At 43.0% G+C, this 24,255-nt stretch overlaps 1 protein-coding gene across 1 annotated transcript in view; it reads right to left on the reverse strand.

Moving 5' to 3' along the window:
- The window catches only part of Plcxd2 (phosphatidylinositol specific phospholipase C X domain containing 2), a 65,059-nt gene that overhangs the window by 30,429 nt on the left and 10,375 nt on the right, over positions 1-24,255 (reverse strand). Inside the window, exon 2 of the mRNA XM_048454346.3 lies at positions 880-1,340. Within this exon, the coding sequence (XP_048310303.2) occupies positions 880-1,340 (461 nt within the window). The remainder of the gene's footprint in view (positions 1-879; positions 1,341-24,255) is intronic.

Raw genomic sequence — 24,255 nt, forward strand, 5'->3', positions numbered from 1 at the left:
TTGGACATACATGGAGCTGCAGGAGTCGGTGGTTTTTTATGCTGGGTTTTAGCCTTGCTTTAGTTCAGTATTTCTTCACTACGCCTGCCTCCTTTCCTCCCTTTGAGAATACTTCTTGTAGGTTCTGTGCTGTTGCATGTGGAAAGCATGTAATTTGCCTTGTATTTTTGATTTTTACTGGGGCTATAGTTAAGACATTGCCTTGTGTCGCAGAAGAGACTTCAGACTTTTAAACAGAGTTGAGACTGTGAAAGACTACGGGGCTTTTGAATTTGGATCAAATGCATTTTGTATTATGATGTGGCTACAAGTCTATTAGGACCAGAGAGGGGGATGTGGTAGTCAAAATAAGAATGACCAATGTAGACTCCTATATTTGCATTCTTGGTCCTCAGTTGGTGGAACTCTTTGGGACAGATTAGGGTGTGTGTACTTGTTGGCAGAAGTGTTCACTAAAGTTTGGCTTTCAGGTTTCAGAAGATGTGTACCATTCTCTGTGCTTTCTCTCTCTGTCTCATGATGGTGGATCAAGATGTGAGCTCTCAGCTGTTGCTCTGCTTTGCTGTCATTGACCCTAACCCTTTGAATCCATGAGCCAAATTAGATGCTTTCTTCCATCAGTTGCCTTGGCCATGGTGTTTTATCACAGCAATGAAGAAGTAACAAAGACATCAAACATTCATTCCATTTCCACCAGGCCCCCTAAATCTCTTGTAGCTATCTCAGAATCCAGGTGTTATTCTACACATGCTCAATACTTCCACCAATCTATTCTTCCAGCCCCTAAGCCTTGGGTTGAATGATTTTGCAGGTGACAACCTAAGGAGAGCAAAGAGTTAAGTTCTTGCTCTCAGAAGCACATGACTCCTCCGCCCTTACCTGGCACTTCTTCTCCCACAGGCTTTGCAGGGTCATGCTCTCCACACTGCAGGCTGGGCACAGCTTGCTCCCAAAGGCCTCCTGGATCCGCAGAACCAGGCATTTGTGGTGGGCCTCATCCATGGCATAGAAGTGGTTGAAATCCAGGAAGATGATCTCTTGAGGGTGCTGAGTGAGGAACGCATCAATCTCCATCAGTCCATCCCAAACCTTGATGCCAAAGAGCCCATGGATGAAGTAGATCTCCTGGTCAGTGTCCCCTGGCTTGGAGGACACACGCAGGTCAAAGTAGCGGATCCCAGCCTCCAGTTGCTCCCGGAAGGTCAGGTTCTGAGTTACAGACCATTTCTTCATTAGCTTCTTTACCAAGGAGATCCGGGCGAGGCGCTTGACAGCTTGGGTTTGGTCAGGCCCCACGGGGGACTTTTCATCTACCCAGTAACTGAATGAATCATGGGAGCCTGAATAAAGCAATAAAGGGAGAAAACCAGAGTTGAGACTATTTAGCTGATAAGACGACAACAGATAAGAAACAAGAGCGCAAATACATTATAAATAAGCACTTGCAGAAACTTTCTGGCCTGCTGGGAATGAAATAAACAAAAATGAAAGTAATGCGGTCTTATTAGCAGCTCGTTAAGCCTAGGGTAATACCATAATTCTCACATATTGCTAGTGTAAGGTAAATTAATAACTTTTTAGAAAGCTCTTTAGAAATATGCTTAGAAATCAGAGCTTTAAAATATTCATTGCATTTTGATCTAGTAATTTCATTTCAGGGAAGCTACTCTGCAGGAAATAAACTCAAACCTTTGGAAGGAACAAAGATGGCAGCCAGAGGCTATCACAATAGATGTGAACAGGAGGAGGCTTAAGTGTCTCTCATAGGATGTTTGACCCTGGTATTCATTCCGTTGAAATGTGGAAGGGTATACAAGCACTGTGCTGAGTTCAGGAATGTTGAGGCAGGCATATCAGTAACGAATAACATGATCCCGATGCCATCATAATAAAAGTCTGGAAAAACCAGGACTAGAAAAACATGTTTCAGCACAGTTAAGGCTGTCTACAGCAACCCACAGCTACCACTACGCCAAACGGAGAGCAGCTCTTATTGTGAAGTCTTAGCTGGCCCACTGTAACTAAGAAGGAACTAAAAGGTATATAAATATGAAAGGGAAAAGCCAAAACAACCTTATTTGAAGATGATGTCATTTTGCTCCTAAAACACCCTAATGGTTCCGCCAGAAAATTCTTAGACTGGTAGAGTTTTTCTCAGCAGAATGGCAGTATATAGTATTAACAGATAATATTAATGCCACTAAAAATACCTTGAGAAAGAAATAGGGGGAAAAAAAGACTATTTACTGTAGCCTCAAAACAAACAAGGACACAAGCACCCTTAAAGTAAACTTTTTGAAGGAAGTAAGGGATCTCACACTGAAAAATATAAAACGCTGAGAAACTGAACAAAATACTGGATGACAGAATGCCCTTTCATGCTCACGGATTGGCAGAATAACGAGATGACAGATAGCTCTCAAGTGATGAAATGAAAATGGACAATAAGCAGAAAACCGTTTAAGCTCACTAGCCATCAGAAAAAAGCAAGTTAGAAATACATCGCGATTCCATCACATTCCAGTCTGAATGGCAGCCACTAAGAAAACAGCAACAGAGGCTAGATAGTATAAAGACATAATGGAACTTTATGAGCCTTTATTGCACAATGTATGGTACAGCCACAACGGAACTCAGAAAGAGGTTCCTCGAAAAAACTCAAAACACATCTACCATACAACCCAGTGCCACCATATTTACCCAAAGGTCCTTAAGACAACACACGACAGAAACACGTCACAGTGTTCATTGCAGCACTGTACACAACCATCGTGAAGCCGATCTAGGTGCCCAGCAGCAGAGGGATGGTGAGATGACCTGTGGTGAACATGCCACCTTCCAGCCGTAAAGAAGAATGAACTTATGTCGTCTGCAGGAAAACAAGTCCCGCGAGAGATATTCACAGGAAAAGAATTAAGCCAATCTCCAAAACACATTCAGCACGTTCTTTCTCGTTTGTGGTTCCTAGATTTTAATTCAACACATGAAATGCCCATACAGGACATGAGAGTAGAAGCAAAACTGAATCGGAGGACAAAATAGACTAATGTGAGGGAGGGCAGAGAAAGGGGGATAAGGAGGCAGAGAGTGTGTGCTCAGTGTACGAAATATACTTGTATGAAAATGCCTGTGTAGAATGGTACCGTGAGCAATGAATACACAACGGAGTTCACCAAAACAGAAAATCTCTAGGACCTTTCTCAAATACACAATGCATTATTGTTTGGTATAATAACCTGAAATATTTTAATGGACCTAGTAAAATAGGCTCTCCCTTCCTTATTTAAAATACAGTACATACAATATAAAGGAATATATCTGTAAGCAATGTGTGCATATCTTTGACTATACAATGCTATTATGTAAAAAGAAGGTGTACTTCATCTCACACTGATTTGTGCACGGCTGGAACTGTAATTTTGATCTTCTACAATCTGACTTTCCTTAAAAACTTAATTTATTCCAATTTATCTTAATTTCAAAACAAAGTAACCTTAAAAGTAATTGCACTCACTAGCCCTTGTGTTTAACCAGAAGGCACCAGGACTAGGGCATAAAAACAGAACACATCACCTAAAAATACAAAGCATGTATGCATGTGTGTGTGCTGGGAGGGAGAGATTTGCTTATTAGCACACAGACTTCCACTGAACCTGGAACCTAGGCTGGGGACCAGCAAGGCCCTGCAATCCTGTGGCACCTGGCCGCAGGCCCTGACTCTAACTATGATAACCTGGTCCTTCACTATCACACCTGGATGCTTTATTCATACTACTGCATTGTCAGCAGCTCTCCATTGGACTGAATTCTAAAGCAACTGTTTCACACATGCATATGTACACACATACACGCATATAACAAAATAACAAGAAACACTTGGTCACAGTATTTTCTTCTTTTGGGAATTATCCTCTACGGGTGTTATGCCATTTTCTCAGGAGTAAGAGTGAACAAAAGAAAAACAGGACAGAAATGGTGCTTTATTTGTCCGTAGCATCCAGAGCATGGAAGAGACTCAGTTAAATATTAAGGAACAGTATATTTGTTAACCTTTCGATGAACCGAATTTCACAAGTGAGAAAATTACCAGCATATTTCAGGCAAAAGAGAAGCTATTACTAACAGAAATGTGGGGCGGGTCCCCCTGGGCCTTCTGCATTGGATCCTGTAGCTAATGAGGCTCACTCAGTTGTGCTTAATGCTCTGCTTCCTTTGGCTGTACAGAAACAGGGAAGTTTTATACCTCCTTATCGAGAGATTTATTACAAATCCCTTAGATATAATGGTGAACAGCTAGTTCTGTCTTCCTTCTCAATTGCATTAATGAGCCAGCTGTTTGGGACACAGCATGTAACAGAGTGCAAGGCACACAGTCAACTTAATTCTTGCCTGGGCACCAGGGAATAGCTGTTAGCCAAGCATGGAGGACAGGCACATCTCCTCTGGAGTGCGCTTGCTGGTGCTGGGCCCAGTTTTAGCTCCACAGGGAGATGTGCTAACAACCTCCAGTGTTTTCCTCAGCTGAGAGCTGTGCAGAAATGTGACAGCCACGGGACCCAAGGGGCCATTCTGATTGCACAGGACACACACCATTCCCAGTCCACTCCACCGAAGAAAGAGAAGCCCACCCCACAGGAGTGAGAGCGAGCAGGTCAGTCTTCCTTCGACTCTTTCTCTTCCTTCAATCTCCCAACCATCCAGTGCCCAGTCTCCCACCCCACCTGTTGTCTGCAGGGTGTGACATTGGTGTAGACGGCCCAGCGCGCTCCACAGGGATTGTCTTCCCCACGCCCACAGAAGTCAAAAGCAATCATCATCCAATAAGACGTCTTTTCGATTTTTTTTTTGCCCTTTTTACTTATGTTCCCCACCCACAGAAAAGTTTTGTTAACATAGAGTGGATAAAATAAAAGTGAAAACAGTGTTAAGTTCTGATATCTGGTTGGGTAAAGGGGACGGGATGAGGAGGAGGAAAGACTTTAAATCCAGTCCCAAACGCCAAGTCCCTGTGACTCGATTTTTTATCGGTAGAAGTTCCAGAGTACTTTGTAGGGGATGGGGAGGTGGGGGGATGGGGGGAGCTAACAAGTACTTCCTGAGGGTGACATCAACAGTAGGCTTTAGAAATAAGTCATCCATTGTGTGTTTAGACCACCAGGTGGCGCCTTCCCCAGGAAGCTGGACCCGTAGAACTCACACCTGTAATCCCAGTACCCAGGAGGCAGAGGCAGGAGGATGCCATGAGTTTCATGCTTCCTGGACTACATATGCATAGCAAGAACTGTGGATATATGAGTCCCTCCTTCATGGTCTGTCCTCCCAGGACTAATTTTAGCCCTTACAGAGGAAAGAGGTCGGGCTGGAGAGATTACTCAGTTAGGAAGCGCTCTTTCTGCTCTTGCAGAGAGTCAGAGTTCAGTTCCCAGCACTCACATGGTGGCTCACAACCACCTGCAGCTCCAGTTCCGAGGAAGCAGACATCATCTTTTAACCTCCATAGGCTCCCCTTTGACCAACTGAATAGTTATAGCTTCTTAGGGGAGGAAAGGATATCAGGAGGCCTTGCATTCACTATTGTGCTTTCTAGGGGTGAATGGATAGATGGTTTAAGATTGATTAAGCCTGTGTGAGTCCAGAACAGAGACAGTGGACCAGCCAAATTATGGAGGAAGAGAGGATGAAATGGGGGAAAGGCTGGTCATGTCTTTCTTCGGACTTATGGTTACTTCCTCTTGGACATCATTGTTGGACAGGATCATCTAAAAGGCTAGGAAGAAGAAAATGAGCTGGCCATGTGAGTTCTGGGGACAACCAGTGTGCTCCTTATCTGAAACACAAATCTCTGCTCCCTCCTTTCTGCTGGTTGTTTCCTGGGGATTCAAGAGCTCAGGTGAGCATGCAGCAGCGTTTAGTTAAAACACTGCCATTACCTAGTCCTCATAGATTGGAGGAGTAGTCATTTTCTGAGCTCAGTTAAAAGAAATTTAAAGTGAATTTCCTGAGAACCCAATTTCTAAATAACAAAAAAATAATCCAGACAACACAGTCTGCCATGAGACATCTCATTGTACCACAGTGGCACTTCAAAACAAAGTGGCATTCCTTATAGACACAGAAGCAAGAACGGAGGAAGAGGAAGAGGAAGCTGTGAGGATGATGAATTTCATCCTCACACGGTGTAGGAAGTTCTTCTGTCTATGTGTTGCTTTCATTGGTTAATGAGTAAAGAAACTGCCTTGGCCTAATAGGGCATAAATTAGGTAGGTGGAGAAGATGGAACGGAATTCTGAGAGGAAGAAAGCAAAGTCAGATATACGCCATGGAACCGCCAGAGTCAGACATGCTGAATCTTTCCCAGTAAGCCACTGCCACATGACGATATAAAGATTAATAGAAATGGGTTAAATCAGGATGTGAGAGTTAGCAAATAAGAGGCTAGAGCAAGTGGCCAAGCAGTGTTTTAATTACTACAGTTTCTGTGTGGTTATTTCGGGGCTAAGCTAGCCGGGTGGCCAGGACGAACAAACAGTCTCTCTCCTACAACACTCACACCTCTGGGCCACAGCAGGGAGAGAAGGATGGTGATGCCACAGTGAAGAACTCCTGACCTCATATATTTAGGAACCTCTCTGCTCGCATCTGCCATAGGCACAACTCTGCCTTTGGGAACCTCTAATTCTGAAGCTCAGTAGGCCCTCCAGGTGGTTCACTGGCCCCACCTCCCCTGGCCTGATTTCTCCATTCTTCTTGGAGATAGTGCCTCAAGGTCCCAACATCACAAAAACTGGTTTTTAGAGGGAGCGAGAACAGTCAACAACAACAACAAGAATTTACACGATTTCAAAGCAACAGCCATATGTGTAGCTCACAACCAGATATGCACTAATCTTAACTTTTTAAATTTAAAAACCTATTTTACTTTTATTTATTTGTGCTTATGTGTCTGTAGGCCATGTGTGGACAGTATTCAAGGAGAGCAGAATGGAACATTGGATGCCCCCGAGTTGGAGTTACAGGAGGTTGTGAGATGCCAATCTGGGTGCGAGGAATTGAATTTTGGTCCTCTGCAAGAGCAGTCTAAGCTCTCAATCATTGAGCCATCTCTTCAGATCTTTAGTATTGAAAATTACATGTTCAGAACAGAAAGAAATATTAAAAAAGACCAACTGTGGGGAGGTTATTGTGAGCATCCTGAGGAATACTGCCCTAGACTGAAACCCTGGCTTGTCTGGATAGCACCTTGGTTGTATTCTTATTGGGATTGCCCCTCAGTTCCTTCAGAAACTCTTTCCCACTGGTTGTCCTTCAGATGACCTCATATGGAAAATAATGTCCCCATCCTTTGTCCCAGAATAATAATAGGGAACCATTTAAATCTATTATCTTCAATTTTTTCAAGTATTCCCAGGTATCTTTCTTAAGAATAAGTCATTTTTATGTCTATTCAACTTCAAAGACCCTTATAAACTGTTAATTTAGACCATAGATATTTACAAGCGATGGATGATAAAATTAATTTGAAAAACAGCCATAGCTCTGAGTAAGTGTAATGTAGAGTAACCACATGGTAACATGATGCCTGAGTTTGTCATTCTGGCTCTGTTGCTTATTTGCTATGTGGCAGGAATGTTGTGCCTTAGTTTCCTCATCTGTGAAATGGGAATGACATTAGTAACACTCATTAGTTTGTTACAAAGACTAAGTGAGCACCGAGAGGGGTCCCTGACAACAAAATCAGCTCAAATTCATCATTACTCATTATTTACTGCTTTCTCTCTGCCAATTATATTTGGAACCAAATCTTTGAGATTCCAGCAAATATTTATAGTTGGAGAACTGCCAAGCTTCTAAATGGTTAATATTTCAAGCTGGGAGGGAGGAAGTCAAGTATAAGTGATGTGTTTTTTATTATATACAAAACTCAGCATTAAATATAATCACTTTAGATTACAGTATTACATGATCTGAGCCCAAATTGGCACTAAACTTATTAGTGATCTCCAATCTGCTCTTACGTCAACAGTCGTCAATAAACACTGACTACCTAGTGTGAAAGCAGGCTATTGAGAGCCCCAGAGATGTTCTTGAAATTTCTGCTTCTACCTGGAAGGAATTAGATAGCCTCAAGTGATTCTATGGGAAAACAAATTTAAAAAATCTTATTTTTTAATCAGATTTTTGTAGTGCTGCATTTCCATATTGATATGTCAGTTGATATCTAACAGCCTGTCACCTCCATATCTGCATATATGTCTGTGAATGGACACTCAGATTGATCAATCCTGAAAGGACAGAGATACAAAACCAATTCCCATGCAAAGAGGGAGAAACCACCTCGCTTTGAGTTAGGAAGATATGTTGAAAGACTTAAAATAAAATCCCTTTTCGTGGAAGTAATTTTACTAACACCAACAAAAGAAAGATATACAAGCATTATTTCAAAACTAATCTTAGTTAAGTTCTTTTTTGAGTCATTAAATTCCATGTAAAAGCTGCATTCTTATTGAAATTTGTGGTTACTTTTAACCATCAACTTAATACAAACTAGAATTGCTCATGAAGGGAGTCCTAGTTGAGGTATTGTCTAGATCACACTGGCTTATAGATGAGTCTGTGAACGTTTCTCTTCCTTGTCAATTGACTCAGCCTACTGTGTGGCATTATTTCAAGGACTGACCTTCTGGCTTGTGTAAGAATAGAAAAAGCTAGCTAAGTAGTGAAAGCAAGGAAGCTAGCTTCCATTTGCTCTCTCTGCTCCTGACTGTGGATGGGATGTGACCAGCTGCTTGATTTCCTGCCTTGATTTCGCCTAAATGAGGGAGGGGAATAAAGCCTTGCCTCCCCTAACTTGTTTTTGGTCAGGACAATAAACATAAAGCCAGAATAGAATGGAAGCATGTCATTTCTATTGCAAGTAAGATGAACTGGTCCAGTTGCAGTACTCGGTTAGGGCTCGGCTATTACCTCAGTCTGAATGCTACTTTGTGTGGTGTGTGGTCTGGATGTTCTTCCTTCAACTATTAATCTATACTTTGTCATATGAGGCCACAGTAATGTTAGAAGCTTGAACAAAACTCCATGTCAAACCATACAAAAAGCCCACTGGTTACAGCTAACTTTCAACTGGAGAAGATAATGCAAAAATTACACTGAATGTCAGATTTTTTTTTGTAAAATTAATGTGGAACATACAAGTTATATGTCCTGGGAAAATTAATAAGATTTTAGCCACAGGGACCTTTTTCTGTCCCAAACCAACAAAATTAAGAAATATTAAAAATGCCCAAACACAGAAGACCAATAGTCTTGCTCATACTTTATCTTAGCTAAGCTACATCAGCCACATGATACTGATGGCCAGTCATTGGCTTCTGGGTAACCATGAAGACAAAGTTGGGCTTTATGATGCTGTGTGTATACAGCAAGAGACACAGCAGTGTCATACTGTGCAGAGACAAGCCGTTAGGTTCTAAGCCAAAGACTGACAAGTAGTTTGCTTCTATCTCTTAAAGAAGAAAAGAACAGACCCTAACTGGAACTGGAACTGGAACCAGAAAAGGGAAGATTCAGCTGCACACTAGCTCAGGTGGGTGTTCTAATGCCAAGTTTCAGGGTTGATGGCTTGGTTGCTTGGAGCTCATGCTTGATTTAAACAGAGACTGGAAGACAGTGTCCATGTAGAATTTCCATTAAAAATATCTCATGATGGGAGCGATGGAAGTGCTTGTGATCTAAGCATTCAGGAGGCTGAGGAAGGAGGGTCTGAGATTCAAGGCGCCTCTAGGCTATTAGTAAGAATCAGTTTCTAAAATCTAAGGGGGCTAGAATGGTTCAGTGATAAAGCACTTGCCTTAGCAGGTACAAGGTTGTGAGTTTGAGCCCCAGAACTGCAAGACATAAGAGGGGGTTCAGGTATTGAAGTTTAAGTATTAAGCATATGTCCCCACTCAGGGTTGGGGATGTAGACTTAGCAGAGTGTTCTCTTCGCACGCATGAGGTCCTAAGTTCAGTTCTCAGCCCTGTGCTCCTGGCCTCAATGTTTCTATGCAAGATCCTTTGATTTAAAGCTCTGAATATTTTTCTAAGGTCTGAAGGACACACTACTGTTTTACAAATGACTAAACAAATATGTCTCAGTATGGAGTTAGTGAGCAAGGCTAAGCTTCTGTTTGAAGAACCATTTGGGAAGTGCTCACTTTTCAGCATGTGCCTGTACTCTCAGACTAAAGTGCTAACAAGGACAAAGATGCATCTCAGACCCTCCGGAGGGCACCAGCTGGACTCCCTAGTGTGTGAGACCCTGACTTCCTCTGGAGACTCTCGCTATATCACTTCATTTTCCAGCATCTTCCTGACTCGTGAAAGATGCCAGCTCTGTAAGGTTTGGGGGTTTCTAGGTCCAGCCACATGGAGAGGCACACCAGTGAAGCAGCAACAGAAGAGGCCAGGGTACTGAAGTAAATCTAGGGCTGGTTAGTGCAGGGTTTCACTAGTGACTCCTTATGAAATGGGGCACAGTGGTAAGACAAAACAAAAAGCACTATTTTATGAGACTTTTAGGAGGAAAGTTGACTCATAGAAAACCCCTAGTCTTGAATATAAATATGTGATAAAGAAAAGATAATATAGATAATAAAACAAGCCAAAGATTCTCGGTAACTCTGGTATCTTCTATTTGCTATGTACAGCTAAAATACCCAACTCCAGCATGGGGGCAGATAAGCACGTGTGGAGGGAGAAAGAGGACTAGGAAAACTTCATCCACTTTGATAAGAAGGGGACAAAAGCAGAGAGGTGAAGCGGAGGATGCTGGGAGCCAGGGTTAGGGAGGACATCCTAGAGGTCTGTGGAGCTGAGGAGAGAACTTCAGAGGGGAGACCCGGGGGAGAGTTTTCAATGATTTCACATCTCCATTTCTCATAAAACAAAGGAAGCTTTGAAAATGACCATGTGCATGGGTGGCCACACATTAATTTGTCTGGAAGCACACATGGTTCTCAGTCCAACTCTGCTTTGAGGTCTCTATCTGTCGGAAGCTTTGCTCTGTGGGACTACACTGTTGGTTGGTTGAATTGGAAGCAGAGTCCTCAGGCAGCTGCAGATCCAGCTTAGATTGACTGTGGTGTCACAGTCAGGGCAGACATGCAGGGAAACGTGCAAGAAGAAAGATCCTATGGTCAAAACGGACTCTTCAAAGGCTCCCAGCTTTCTTTTTGGTATACTGGAATTTAAACCTTAATTGTATAAAGGATTACAATGTATTATAAGCAACTGATAGAGATGTAAGAAGCATTCTAAGAACAAATGTAATGTATAACATAAACGCGCAAAGAGAAAATGGGAAGTTACAAGAAACTACCAGAAACAGCATTGGACGAAGAGTACTGAAATAAGAACAATGCCAAGAAAATGTATTGTTTGACTAACTTGCCCAAGCATGAGGCAGGGGACCTCTTTGCAGCAGCTGACAACAGAGTTCTGACCACAGAGAAGGTCCATCGGAAGCTTCTCAGTGCCCTGAAGAATACTGACATAGTGCAGATGTTTCAGGTTTTCGAGATCTAGGACCAGGGGTTCCACATCCACAGCTGCAGCTGATGAGAAACTTCCCATAAGTAATAAACGCCTCAGCCTCATGTGATGTAGGATTCCCCTCTGTATGTTGTGAATATGTTTTATTACCATTGGTTCATAAAGAAGCTGCTTTGGGCCTATGGCAGTGCAGAATAGAGCAAGGTGGGAATTCCAAGCAGAGATAGAGGAGAAAAGAAGGCGGAGTCAGGGAGATGCCATGTAGCTGCCGAAGGAGACAGACACCTCATGGTAAAATATAAAATAATAAGAAAAAGGTTAATTTAAAATGTAAGAGTTAGTTAATAAGAAGCCTAAGCTATTGGTCAAATAGTGTTGTAACTGTATGTAGTTTCTATACGATTATTCCAGGTCTGGAAGGCTTGGAACTAACGAGCAGCCTCTGCCTACAGATTTAGACGCCCAAGGCCAGATGAACACTTCCTTCTGCCTTCTCTGGTTATACAAGGGAAAGATGGAGACTCTACTGAGGTGTTCCTCTGACCCCCACCCCTTCCCAATTTAGACACTTTTTAAACCACTTCCCTCAATTCTCTGATAGGCAGGAGGAAGATACAGAAGGGATGGCCAGATCCTGTACGGTGTTGACATTTAAAGGTCAGATCTCATTGTATCACAATCAATGATATTTCCCTTGCACACATCTGAGAAGGATAGCTGTGAGAAGTACTGGAGGAAACCTTAGTGAGCTCATTGAGCTAAAAACACTTCATTTGCTGCGATTTTGCTAATGCTTTAGCTGAGAAAGCTTTTTGTCACAGACAAATAAAAAATAAAATAAAACAAGTAAAAAATAAAATAAAAGGAAAGACGCACCCAACTATTGTTTTCAATAGTTTGATTGAAAACAATTTTCAATTGTTTTCTATTGATTTTTTTTGTTTTGTTTTATTTTTCAAGACAGGGTTTCTCTGTAGTTTTGGAACCTGTCTTGAAACTAGCTCTTGTAGATCAGGCCTTGAACTCACAGAGATCCCCTTGCCTCTGCCTCCTGAATGCTGGGATTAAAGGCGTGAGCCACCACTGCCCAGCAGCTTCTTAATCAACAGAGTAAGAACTTTAAGAACTGATAAATGGCAAAAATCAAATCCAGTTTTCAAATATCTTATTTTATAGCAGGCCTCTTTTTCTTATCCTTTTTCATTTTGTGGTACTAAGAAACTCAGAGTCTTGGTCCATGAGGCAAGATCTACCACTGGGCTGTAAAGGCAGCCCTCCAGGGTCTTTTTGGCCGCTCAAACCTTAGTTCCAGAGATCAGGTATATGCTACCTCTGGAAGCTGCCATCTGTGGAAAGGGCACATGGCTAATTTCACTGATATTTCCCTATTTAAAAGTAATTTAGCTGGGTGGTGTTGCACAGCTTTAGTCCCAGCACTTGGGAGGCAGAGGCAGCATGCACATCTCTGTGAGTTCAAGGGTAGCCTGATCTACAGAACAAGTTCCTGGACAGCTAGGACTACATGGAGAAACCGTCTCGAAAAACCAGCCAAAAGAAAAAAAAAAAGAAAAATGAAAACACAGTAATTTATTTTGGAGAAATCATGTATTTGGCCACATAGCTTGTCAAAGCATCTCTAGCACTCACACACACTATTTGTGGAAAACTTTTAGTCAAGACTAGAAAGACGTTACTTCTGCAATGCTTGCACCTCAGGTTTCACACTAACCTGTCACTGGTCCCTCACACAGGCTCTGGTTTGAAAATAAACTGCTTCAGTTTCTAGTGTGCTTACTGCCAAAGGCAGGTTTAGGCATGTTGCTTATATCATTTTTTTCTCTGTCCTAATCCTGAAGGCAGCGGTTACATACGCTTATTATAGATGAAGAAACTGAGGCTCAGACTGCTTTGCCATGGCTTTAGAGTTGCGAAGTTTGCAAATGGCTGCCTGGGACAGAACCAGGTCTTGATAATTGGTGCTATGCCAGGCTACTGTAGGGATGACACTGTTGATTCTGTTCCCTGACCATCTAAGCACGTCAGATATGCTGCTCACTTACATCTGGTGACATCCTTTGGCCTGCCTTTACTGCTGAGTCCTCATCCAAGGGCCGAAAGATCAAGGAAGAGATGAAAGTTTTTTAAAGTTTTGTAAAGAAGCTGGGCGGTGGTGGTGCATGCTTTAATGCCAGCAGTTGGGAGGCAGAGACAGGTGAATCTCTGTGTGTTCGAGGTCAACCTGGTCTACAAGAGCTAGTTCCAGGACAGGCTCCAAAGCTACCGAGAAATCCTGTCTTGACAAGAAAGGAAAAAGTAAAGAACTGAAAACATTTCTGTGGAGGGACACATGAGGGCACTCTAACCTTCTCTCAGTTAAAGGAACATTTTCTGGGACTTCATTGCTCACTGCTTTGGCACAAACGCTTTTCTTGGACTTCAGCCTGCCCATTCCTAAACTTAGGACGGTTGAGGGATGAGCCTTAGCATCTCTTCTCTCTCAGGAGTTGGCTACTTCCACTCACTAGCTGCTCATGTAAGGAATTTAGGGCTCTATTTACCATTGCAAAAACAAGGTTTTGAGGCTGGAGAGATGGCTTGGTTGTTATGCATCCTTACTGCTCTTGCAGAAGAGCTGGGTTCAGTTTCCAGAAGCCACATCCAACAGCCCACAGACCCCTGTAACTCTAGTTACAAGGGATATAATGTCCTCTTCTGGTCTCCATGGACACCTGTACACATGTGATACACATACGTGTGCACAAGTACACATATCAACACAAACATTTTAAGCTACATTCATTTATGTCTAACTATAGTTAAACAGAAAACACACTTACAGATTTAACTTAACCATCTTTGCAAAACAGTAAACCATACCTGAAACTAAGGGTGTGTATATTTATTTTTGATTCATTTGAGAACAGGGTAAATTGCTGGAGAAATCTGTCCCCTCCTACAGCTCTACAGTGAGTATCTTCGTGTTGGTTGACCATGGCTGGACAGCACCTTGACTCCCCTGGTGGTCCATCCAATTCCTAACATTTGTGATTATTCCCCTTCATTCCAAATTCCTAACATTTGTGATTGTTCCCCTTCATTCTAAAGGCTGTTGGCTCACAGCTTTGTGGGTGGCATTAATACTCTGAGGGGGAACTCCAAACTCCCAAACCAGCTCCTTCCTAGTCATCTAGTTGGCTGACTCTTTCGCAGGGTAGGTAGAGTGAGATTCATTTCATGGGGCTACAAAGCTGTCTCAGCAATTAAGAACGTGCATGCACTTCACTTGCTCTGGGGAACTGAGTTTGGTTCTCTAACACTCACATTGGGCCTCTTAAAACCACCTGTAACTCCAGGTCCAGAGGATCCCAAGCCCTCTTACAGAGTCTGGGGACTTCCATATTCATACATGCACTTGCCTTCTCCACACCAATGAAATCCAGGGAGGGGAGTGTCTCAGACCTCTTCCAAGACAGGCTAGGGTCTTTTTCCTATTTTGTGAGTGAAATCCTCAGCCAAGTGCTCTGCCAGATGGAAGGATGTAGAGGCCCAAAAATGTGAGCCTGTTTCCATGTTGATCAAAGGTCAAAGAGTTGGAACTTACCTCTAGTCCTTTAAGGTTATTGTGCTTCTACCTCAAACCAAGATCCCACCTAGATTTAGATCAAAGAGTTATGCTCTCTCAAGGTTATTGTCAGCAAGTGTGGCTAATAGTCAGACCTTGCATTTCAAGAATAGAGAAGTAGACATGTTTCTACCTCACTGGAACTTCCTCCCAATATTATTCTATATGTGTCTCTGCTTTATTATTTCATTTGTATCTTCATATTCTTTACTAATATTTTCTAAATCCCCACACCTCTAGTAAAAACACTAGAGACATCTATCTGCTGTAAAAATACCTGGCAAGAGGTATTTTTATCGAGGCTGGTCCCCGACCAAAGGAGGAGGGGAAATCCAATAAGAATAAGTGTCTAAATTACACCAAATGGTAGGATTACAGTGAATCTGTACCCTTGCCTCAGCAGGGAAAGCGAACGCAAACACATCTCATCCCTGAAGACTGGCTCTCTGAGGAGCTGGTCGGCTAATGCTTCCTGCTGCTCCTTCTGTCTAGCGCAGAAAGTTTTTCTCTGCAGAAGCCTCGCTGTTGATCACTACACAGAGCACTTAAACTGACAGGCTGCTTTTGTTCCGAGTCAACAAAAAGCCTCGTGGATGTCTGATCTTCAAGAAGGAAACAAAAATGCAGCTTGTTCAGAAGAACAGGTCAGTGGGTGGTCCTTCATACATCACCAACATCATGGTAGCATGCACTAGAAGCCTGGCATGGAATCAGACAGTCCCAGATGAGAAGAAAATTAGCCTTCATTACATCCAACAAAAAGAACTGAAGTTTTAGGCCAACATGGTTCAGATGCCAGCTCCATAATAGCCTTTTATTTAGATGTGGTAAAACAAATTTGACAAGAGTCAGTTTTCACAGTTCTACTACTGATATCAAGAGTCTTGTTTTTGACAATATGTTTAATTCCTTTGTGCCTCAATTTCTTAATCTGAAAATTGGGGAGAAATGCATGTCCATCACTGAGCTGTTGAAAGTATTTGACTAGGCTTATGTAAGACAAGGAAGCCAATACAGGAGTCCTAGTTAATCTTTTATTAGTAGTACTAAGTAAGTGATCCCTCTGCTCCTGTTGGCATTTTCATACTCCTTATATTAAGTGTTGAGTCTCTTAAGTCTTTGCAATGTAGTCACAAGCTTTGGCATATACTAGGCATCGGTACCTGTTTTCTGCTTGTCCTAGTTTCTCCTTATGACAACTAGAAACACTCATCCCTCATGCCTAAGTTCTGTCGATATTTCCGGATTCCATGTCTCTCGCCTCCTCCGTCTCTCCCTCCTGCCACCTTTTTTATTAGATGCCTGTTCTGAAGCAGACACCAAGTATACACTGAGATGACGAAACATGACGTGTGTGTGTGGTAGAGAAAGAAATAGGAAACAGTCCCTGGGGTACGCATGCGGTGGGGATACACGAAGGAGTCACTCCTGAGACGGTTCCTGCAGGATGAATTGTCCACTAGCCAGCTGAAGCAGGGGTGTTGGTGGGAGTGTGGAGAAAGGAGCAATTCACAGACTGGGGTCATAAAATGAACATACTTACTTCAGGAGTTTTCTTTAGGCCCTAAACTGTCTGACTCCATATAGGATACAAAACAAACACAATGCTGGACACCTCTTTAAACAGGTCAAACTCCATTTCTACCAGATTTCCCCACCTCTTTCACTTGTCACTTCTGCCTTCACCACGTCAGCCCTTCTTAGTTCCTGAAGGTGCCTTGTGTCCCCGTTTCTAATTATTCATTTATTTCCTTCTGTGTCCTTCTAGGAGTCAAATCTTGCTCCTGGGTCCCCACTTCCTCAAAGGTATGCTGTAGCCAACTGTACCAGGAAGCAAGCGCCCTTGCTTGCCATCCTCCGGCCCAGTTGGTATTGATTTTGGAAGCACTGGCCATAGTCTGAGTTTGTTGGTCTCGTTCCAACTGCTGGATATTGCTTACACGTATATGAACTGTAGCTCACTCACTTAGAATTTGGTATAGCATCCGCGATGACATTAGGTATAAAATGAGGTAATCGGGAAGGATGGTTCATAGTAGCTATATAAAATATTAGATTTCTTTTGTGCTAGATAGCGTTCTATTACACTGCACTTAATTCTTATTTCATCTTTGAGGGCTTTTGAGATGTGGCCCAGCTATGCAGCCCTGACTGGCCTACTGCTTACTATGTAGATCAGGATGGCCTCAGATTTATGGTGACAGCTCTGTTTCAGCCTCCTGACTTCAGAGATTATAGACATGTCCTGTTTATCTATTAATTCTTCATTGTTTTCGATGTAAAGAGTAAAGAGTTTAGCCATACCCAACTAGACATGGTGGTATCTATTCAATTAGCACTAGGGAAGTAGAGACGGGGAATCAGGTGTTCAAAGTCATCTCAAAGCCTGTCTCAAACAAACAAAAAATTCCCAAACAAGAGGTTTGCTGATGCACAACTGTAATCCCAGAATTTACAAGTAGAGGCATGAGGCATGCTATTTCAAGTCTGAAGCCACCTGGTCTATATCATCAGTTCTGGATCAACCAAGGCTACAAGAAAACCCTGTTTCCCTAACAAACAGACAAAAGAATTTGAGTTTACTAGAAAGTATAGTCTTGACCTGCATTCACCAGAGGTTCCGTGGTCTCATGGAAAAGTCTAAGGATGTGACTTTAGATGGGATTTTGAAAGGGTTAAATATTGAGGTCAGCTGTGTGGAGGTGCAGTCACATGTGGGCACAGAAGGCCAAGTGTCTGGCAACGCTTTGTAAATTGTCACGTGTCCATCCTGGGGAAGACATGCTGTCTGTAACCCCATAGGAGAGTGAACAACTGGAAGTTACATGTTTGGAACCTTTTTATACTGAGCCATATGAACCTTCCCTGAGTTGATAGTAACCTATAGCCTTGCATGGAAACAAACAGTAAATATGAACACACAGCTGTCAGTGAGTTCTATGAATCTTAGCAAATTATCAGGCAAAAGGGAATCTTGTGTTATTAGAGTAGAGGTGAGCTTCCGGATTGTGTAACGTGGCCCAGATATTATAATTCGCTCCATTTGACAGACAGGGAAACTACAGCACAGAAAGGCAAAGCTTCCACTCAAAGGTCAAGTAGCTGCTAAACCTACAGGCACTAGGGGCAGACGTTACACCTTGAAGGATGGATGTTGCTGTAACCCTTTCCAGGCAAAAAAAAAACCACGCCAATGATTGGCTCTGGGTAAAGGGGCTTGTCAAGCAAGCCTGGGCAAGCTGTATTTCATGCTTGAGACCCACATAAAGGTAGAAGGAGAGAACCAACTCCACGAAGTGATCCTCTGACCTCCACACGCCAGTGGAGACCCATCCAGTCCCATACACATATTCTATACATATAGACACACAAAAAACACAACTACCCCGTGCACCCCAACACATACATATATAAGTACACAGGCAAATTAACATAACTGAAACAAAAAAACCCTTCAAACTCCTAAAGAGGGACACAGTGTATACATGTAGCGTCATATATACAGTATCACAGTGTGCCTGGAAAATACGTGCAACTGTTCTATAGCAATTAAAATAATAAGAAAATAGGATAAGATACAAAATATTAAAAACATATAAAAACGAACATATATTCTTGAATGGTGGTGTTTAGAGCATGTGTTTCTGATGGGAAACAGATTCAGATAAGGTGTTACAGTGTAGACCAGATTGACCTCAAGTTTGGAATCTCTCGGCTTAATTTGTAGTGCTGAGACTAAGACAGATTAGATCACTCTTGTTATATTCCAGGTTTGGTTTTTTGGGCTCTCACTCTGTAGGTTGGGCTGGCCTGGAACTTGCTATGTGCACCAGGATGACCTCATACTGTGGCAGTCCTGGATGGCTCCGATGTCTCAGCTTGAGCCATCAAGCCTGGACAGGACAGTGCTTACAGAGAAGTATTTTGTCTCACAACCCAGGCATTTAATCTCTACAAATTTGATATGAATAAATCAATTTGCATGTTGAACTATTTCAGCGGCCTGAGCTGAAAATAGAGCAATTTACAAAGCAGTATGTGAGAAATGAGCCTTATGGTTAGAAAATCCAGCAGAAGACTCACTTAGGAAGCTCCTCACCATTCTTGGAAGCTATTTTATTGTACCTGGCCTTTCCATCTTAATTACTTCCATGTGACCCAATTCCTCTGACGCCAGGATGTCCCGCTAAGTGCCTTCTCTTCCCTCTGTGCCCTGCTGGTACTCAGCACGTCCTTGATGGACTGAGGTCACTGTGTGTTAAGAATCTCCATGTCTGTCTCCATCACTCGACTCTAAGACAGACAAGACAGGGTCATGTGTAATATGCATCCATCTTTCTATTCTCTAAGGTACCGAGTACATGTATACAGAGGACATGCAAACACTACCTGAAGGGGCAGATGCTTAAAACCCTGCTTAATATCAACAAGCTTTGGTTCCCTGATCCTTTTTCAAACCTCTCTTAGGTCCATTCATCTTCTTCTTACAGAGAGAGCTTCTTCTAGCTACCTTTTGACCTCAAACACCTGTTTACCCCTGGCTCCATTTATCACCATTGGTCCTTCTGGCTTATCTAGGGCAACGAAGAGGAATGTGCCAAAAGACATAGAGGATAAAAATAAACCAGAAAGGATAATGCAAATGGAAGCTATAATTAAAAAAAACTGCTGTGAACAATTTAAAACGAAAAGTCCTAGAGACTAGATTTCCTGAGTTAGTTTCTCATAGCATTGCCTGGGGCCTCCCATGTATGTTACACACCCAGTAGGTTCCTGGAGATACGCGGCATTTGTGGAGTACATGTACACAGGACTAGGCATTCTTAGGATAGTCAGAGATAACCTACAGAGCCAAGACTTGGGATTAGGGGAACCATTTAGGAGTCTCCCAAACCAGAGAACATCATTATACCTCATTGCCAATCTAAGGGGATAAACTTCAACTCTCAAGCTTGATTATTTTTCATGAGCCATGTGGGAGAGTGTTAATAATAACCATCAAACTGCCAGCAAAATCTGAGCGAGCCATGTGGCCAATTTAATTTTTAATCAGTTGCCTATTGAATTCATAATTAGCCACAATACACCAAAGCAACCTGTAAAGCTGAAACTTGGAAGCAGAGGGCCTTAATCAACATATTGCTTTTATGTGTGGAGAAGCCAAGAGGCCTCCCACTGTCTACGGAGACATAACCCAGGGACCTGGCCTACCAATGCCTGACTGGAAGGAAGTTGTAGGAAGGAGTGCTTTTGTGGGTGTTCTCTAGATCTAAATGATTTTCAAATGAAATGTTTATTTGTAAAACACACATAAAAAGAGCATTTCTGGACACAGACACGACTCCGCAGTCTGCCTGAACTGTCCTAAGAAACACAAAGATTGTACCAAACCTTCCGTCCCAGCGACTCCTCAGGGAACGCACGTATGCCATTACCCCAGGTGGTCTCCAATGCAGCCCCCATATCCTGATTATCCCAGGTTTAAGGGGTTCCAATATCACCCCTGAGAAGCATGGTAAATCTCTTTCCACAAGCATGGATGTCTATTGTCTTTCAAAAGATTTTCCTGATCTTCAAATGTCCAGTAGACTCTGATACTCATTCAAAATCAACACTGTCAAAATCAGTGGTTCTCACCTTCCTAACAATGGGACCCTTTAATATAGTTCCACAGGCTGTGATGATCTCCTGCCATAAAATTAATTTCATTACTACTTCATAACTATCGTTTTGCTACTGTTATGAGTCATGCTGCGGATGTCTGATATGCAGGATAGCTGATATTCGGCCCCCGTGGAAGGGTTGTTTGATCCCTCAAAGGAGTGTTGCGAGCTACAGATGGAGCACTGCTGGTCTAGATAACTCACTTCAAAGAAATTCCTCGTCTGTTCTGCTCACTTATGTCCACTCTGCCTCCACGCAGAGGACACCACCTTTGTGGGAGTCACCCCTCATAGAAGGGATCCTTCTCAACTCTGAGGTAATCCTGTTTTTGTCAACATTTTAAAATGAAAGAGAACAAATCATAGTGGGTGTTAGTCTTCTGCTGCCACTTTAAGAACTAACCACGCCCACCCCAGCCACTTTGGACTTCCCCTGCCGCCATCTTTCTCTCTCTCTGGTGCCTGTGCGTGTGCGTGTGTGTGTGTGTTTGTCTCGTCTTATGTGTACGTGTGTCTTTGTTCTCTCTCTGTTTTTCTCTTCTTTAAGCAATAAATGTCTCCCTCTTCTTTAAATAATACTATGTCCTATGAGCCTTTTATCCGCCGTAACCGCCCGCCTGACTCCCCCGGCCGCATGGCGCTGCAGGGACTCACGGCCATCCTTGTTGGACTCCGCGAGCCACCCGGGACATTCCATCATCATATTCCTTTTAAAAGAACAAAAGTGGGAAAACCAGGTGAATGTTTAGGGTGGGAATGGAGTTATAATAAGTCAAGCATTCTGCTACAAAATGCCCCTGCATTCTCACAAAATGTGAAACCTCAGGGATCAATGTGTGGGGAAGAGTATTTGATGATTGTGGTAAAGCAAGCTCAGTTTCCACTTCACAGAAAGCTTGTGCAGTGCAGAGACAACTGTCACCCCAACCCCACCCCCAGTGCTGCAAAAGGCGCGGTCGGGGCAAGAGTTCAACAGGAAATGACCGGATCCAAGAAAAACAGGTAGAAGACTCAATCAGCTCACAAAGGAACCAGCTCTCTGAGACTTGACATCCAGAACTTAGTTCTTAAAATAGGTAAAAATCTTAGTTAAATTCTAAACAAAGTTGTATACTCTAAAGGAGTGGTCACTAAGAATATGACTCAGCAACAACCTTCTTATGACATCCCTGGAGGGCTGGGTTCGATCCTCAGCACTGGCTGCATACAACAAGCATGGTGACACAAGCCACTCAAGAGCTGGAGTCAGGAGGGTCATCCTTGGTTGCAAAAAGAGTTCAAGGCCAGTCTGGAGTGCGCAGGAATTTGTTTAAGAGCATAATGAAATAAAACAGGGATGCCAGTTTAAAACTTGAAGCATCTGATATTGCATAGAATAGCTTCGGTGAGTACGGGGAGATGGGCCAACGGTGCAATTAAGACTTAGCTCTGAAATCACCTCCACTATGCCGTAGGCCAAGTCTGAAACGCCCCTCCCCCACCTGAAGCTCAGCAGGTTTCTCATTGATGCTCACACATACTGGCTCACCAGAACAAGTATTTGGAGAATTCTTCCTCCTCCTCCTCCTCTTCCTCCTCCTCCTCTTCCTCTGCCTCCTTGCTATCCAGGTCCCCTTCACACCTGCTTCTCTTTCTGGTTAATCACTAAGTCCAGCTGACGTTCCCTCCTAAGCATCTCCAGCTTCTGTCCCCTTTCTATGGTCCACGTTGTCACTTGGGTCAGGTTGCTTCCTGCTTGGATGACCCCCTGACATGTGCCTTGGTTACAGCTGCCACTTGTTCCCATACGTTTTGTACTGCAGCCAGAGTGACCTTTTAAACCATAGGGCTGACATTTTCGTGCACATTCCTCACCCCACTGCTTGCTTCCCTGAGTCAGTCTCAGGTAGCCCTCGCTGGCCCCACACTCCCTATGGAGACTAGGATGACCTCTTGAGTTCTGGCACTACAGGTTTGCACCACTATGCCCTAACTTACACACTAGCTACACTAGAGCATTGTGTGTGTGCTTTTCCAGAGCTCTCACAACTAAGCTCGGCCCCCAGGATCCCTTCATACTCTTCTTGTTAAGGAGAAGTTAAGCCCCTGCCGCAGATTATTGGTCCTCTCCGTACTTTATGACTTTAACCCCTATACTTTCCCCTTTGTCAACTGAGACACATCGACAAAGAATTATGTCAGTGCATTAATGGGCCTCTGAACTCCCAGGTCTTGTTAGGACGCCCTTGCCATATGCTCTTCAGATGCAGCCTGAGCCTCCCCTATTATCTTATATGCATATTATGCTGAAAGGGGCTGATTAAATGTGCTAGTTTCTCCAACTAGCTCTTTGAAGGCAGGGACCATGCTCTTATTGACAGTCACTGAATTACTAGTGCCTGGGAGAGAGCCTGCTGCACAGCAGGTAATCAACAGATGGATTGAACATCGTAAGTGAAACAAAGCCAAAGCTGCTTTTCTCTGCTCTCTGCTCTCCCCCTCCCCTCCCTCCCCCTGCCCAGCTAGCTCTAACAGCAGAGGAGTCATTTTGATTCATTTCATACTAATGCAGTCCGTGGTCTTTTATCGACGCCTGCACAAAGCTTCCAGCGGCTGACTTGAGCACAGAACTCAATTTCGGCAGGCCATACGAAGTTCTTTTGGACCCAGCGTCTTCCTGCTTCTCCAGCCTCATCTCCATCCCTTCGTTTAAATGAAATCTATTCTGATCACAGCAGCTTGTCTGGGTTTCCTCAAGGTCATCATCCTCTTCTGGACCTCAGCTCCTCTTGCACATGACTCTCCTCCCTCTCTCGGCAACAACTTCCAGCTTGTTATTTCTACTCAAAGGTCATCTTAAAATAAGAAAATGAAGACCAAGGGACTCAGGAAGAGAAAGGAGACTTCGAATTCGACAGTCAGGCTGAAATTTCCTAGTGGCTGAAGGTTAAGAGTTTCAGCATATGATATTTGCTGGAAAAGTTGTCTACACACGTTCCTTTTATATGTAGACCTCTTCAGATGGGAAGTTAGAATAGCCCCCAAAGATACTTAAGCATTTATAACTTTTGAGTGGGGCTTTTCTCCTTTCTCAGACATAAACATGTAATTTTTGAATGTTTTTCACAAATAAGACTTGTAAACTAACCTGTCTTTATAGAATAACAAGTCTTACCTTCTCAGTTGTGATTTTCGCCATTACATTCCAGAAACCACACTATGATTTCTTTTAACATATTGAAACCTTTTGAGATGTACCTTCAGGAGCCACTAAATCATGTATATGCCTATTGTAAAGACATTTAATTATGGCTTTCTAGAGATGCCTGCAATCAAGACCATGTTAACTCCTTTCCTAAGCACTCCTCTTCCTATTAACTGGCACACTCTAGTCTACATCAAAAGTCCAAAGCCCAGCCGGGCACACTGGCGTACTCTCGGCCCCTCCTTCAATCACAG

The sequence above is a fragment of the Myodes glareolus genome, chromosome 2 (assembly GCF_982192425.1).
Source record: "Myodes glareolus chromosome 2, mMyoGla1.1, whole genome shotgun sequence".
Lineage (NCBI taxonomy): Eukaryota > Metazoa > Chordata > Mammalia > Rodentia > Cricetidae > Myodes > Myodes glareolus.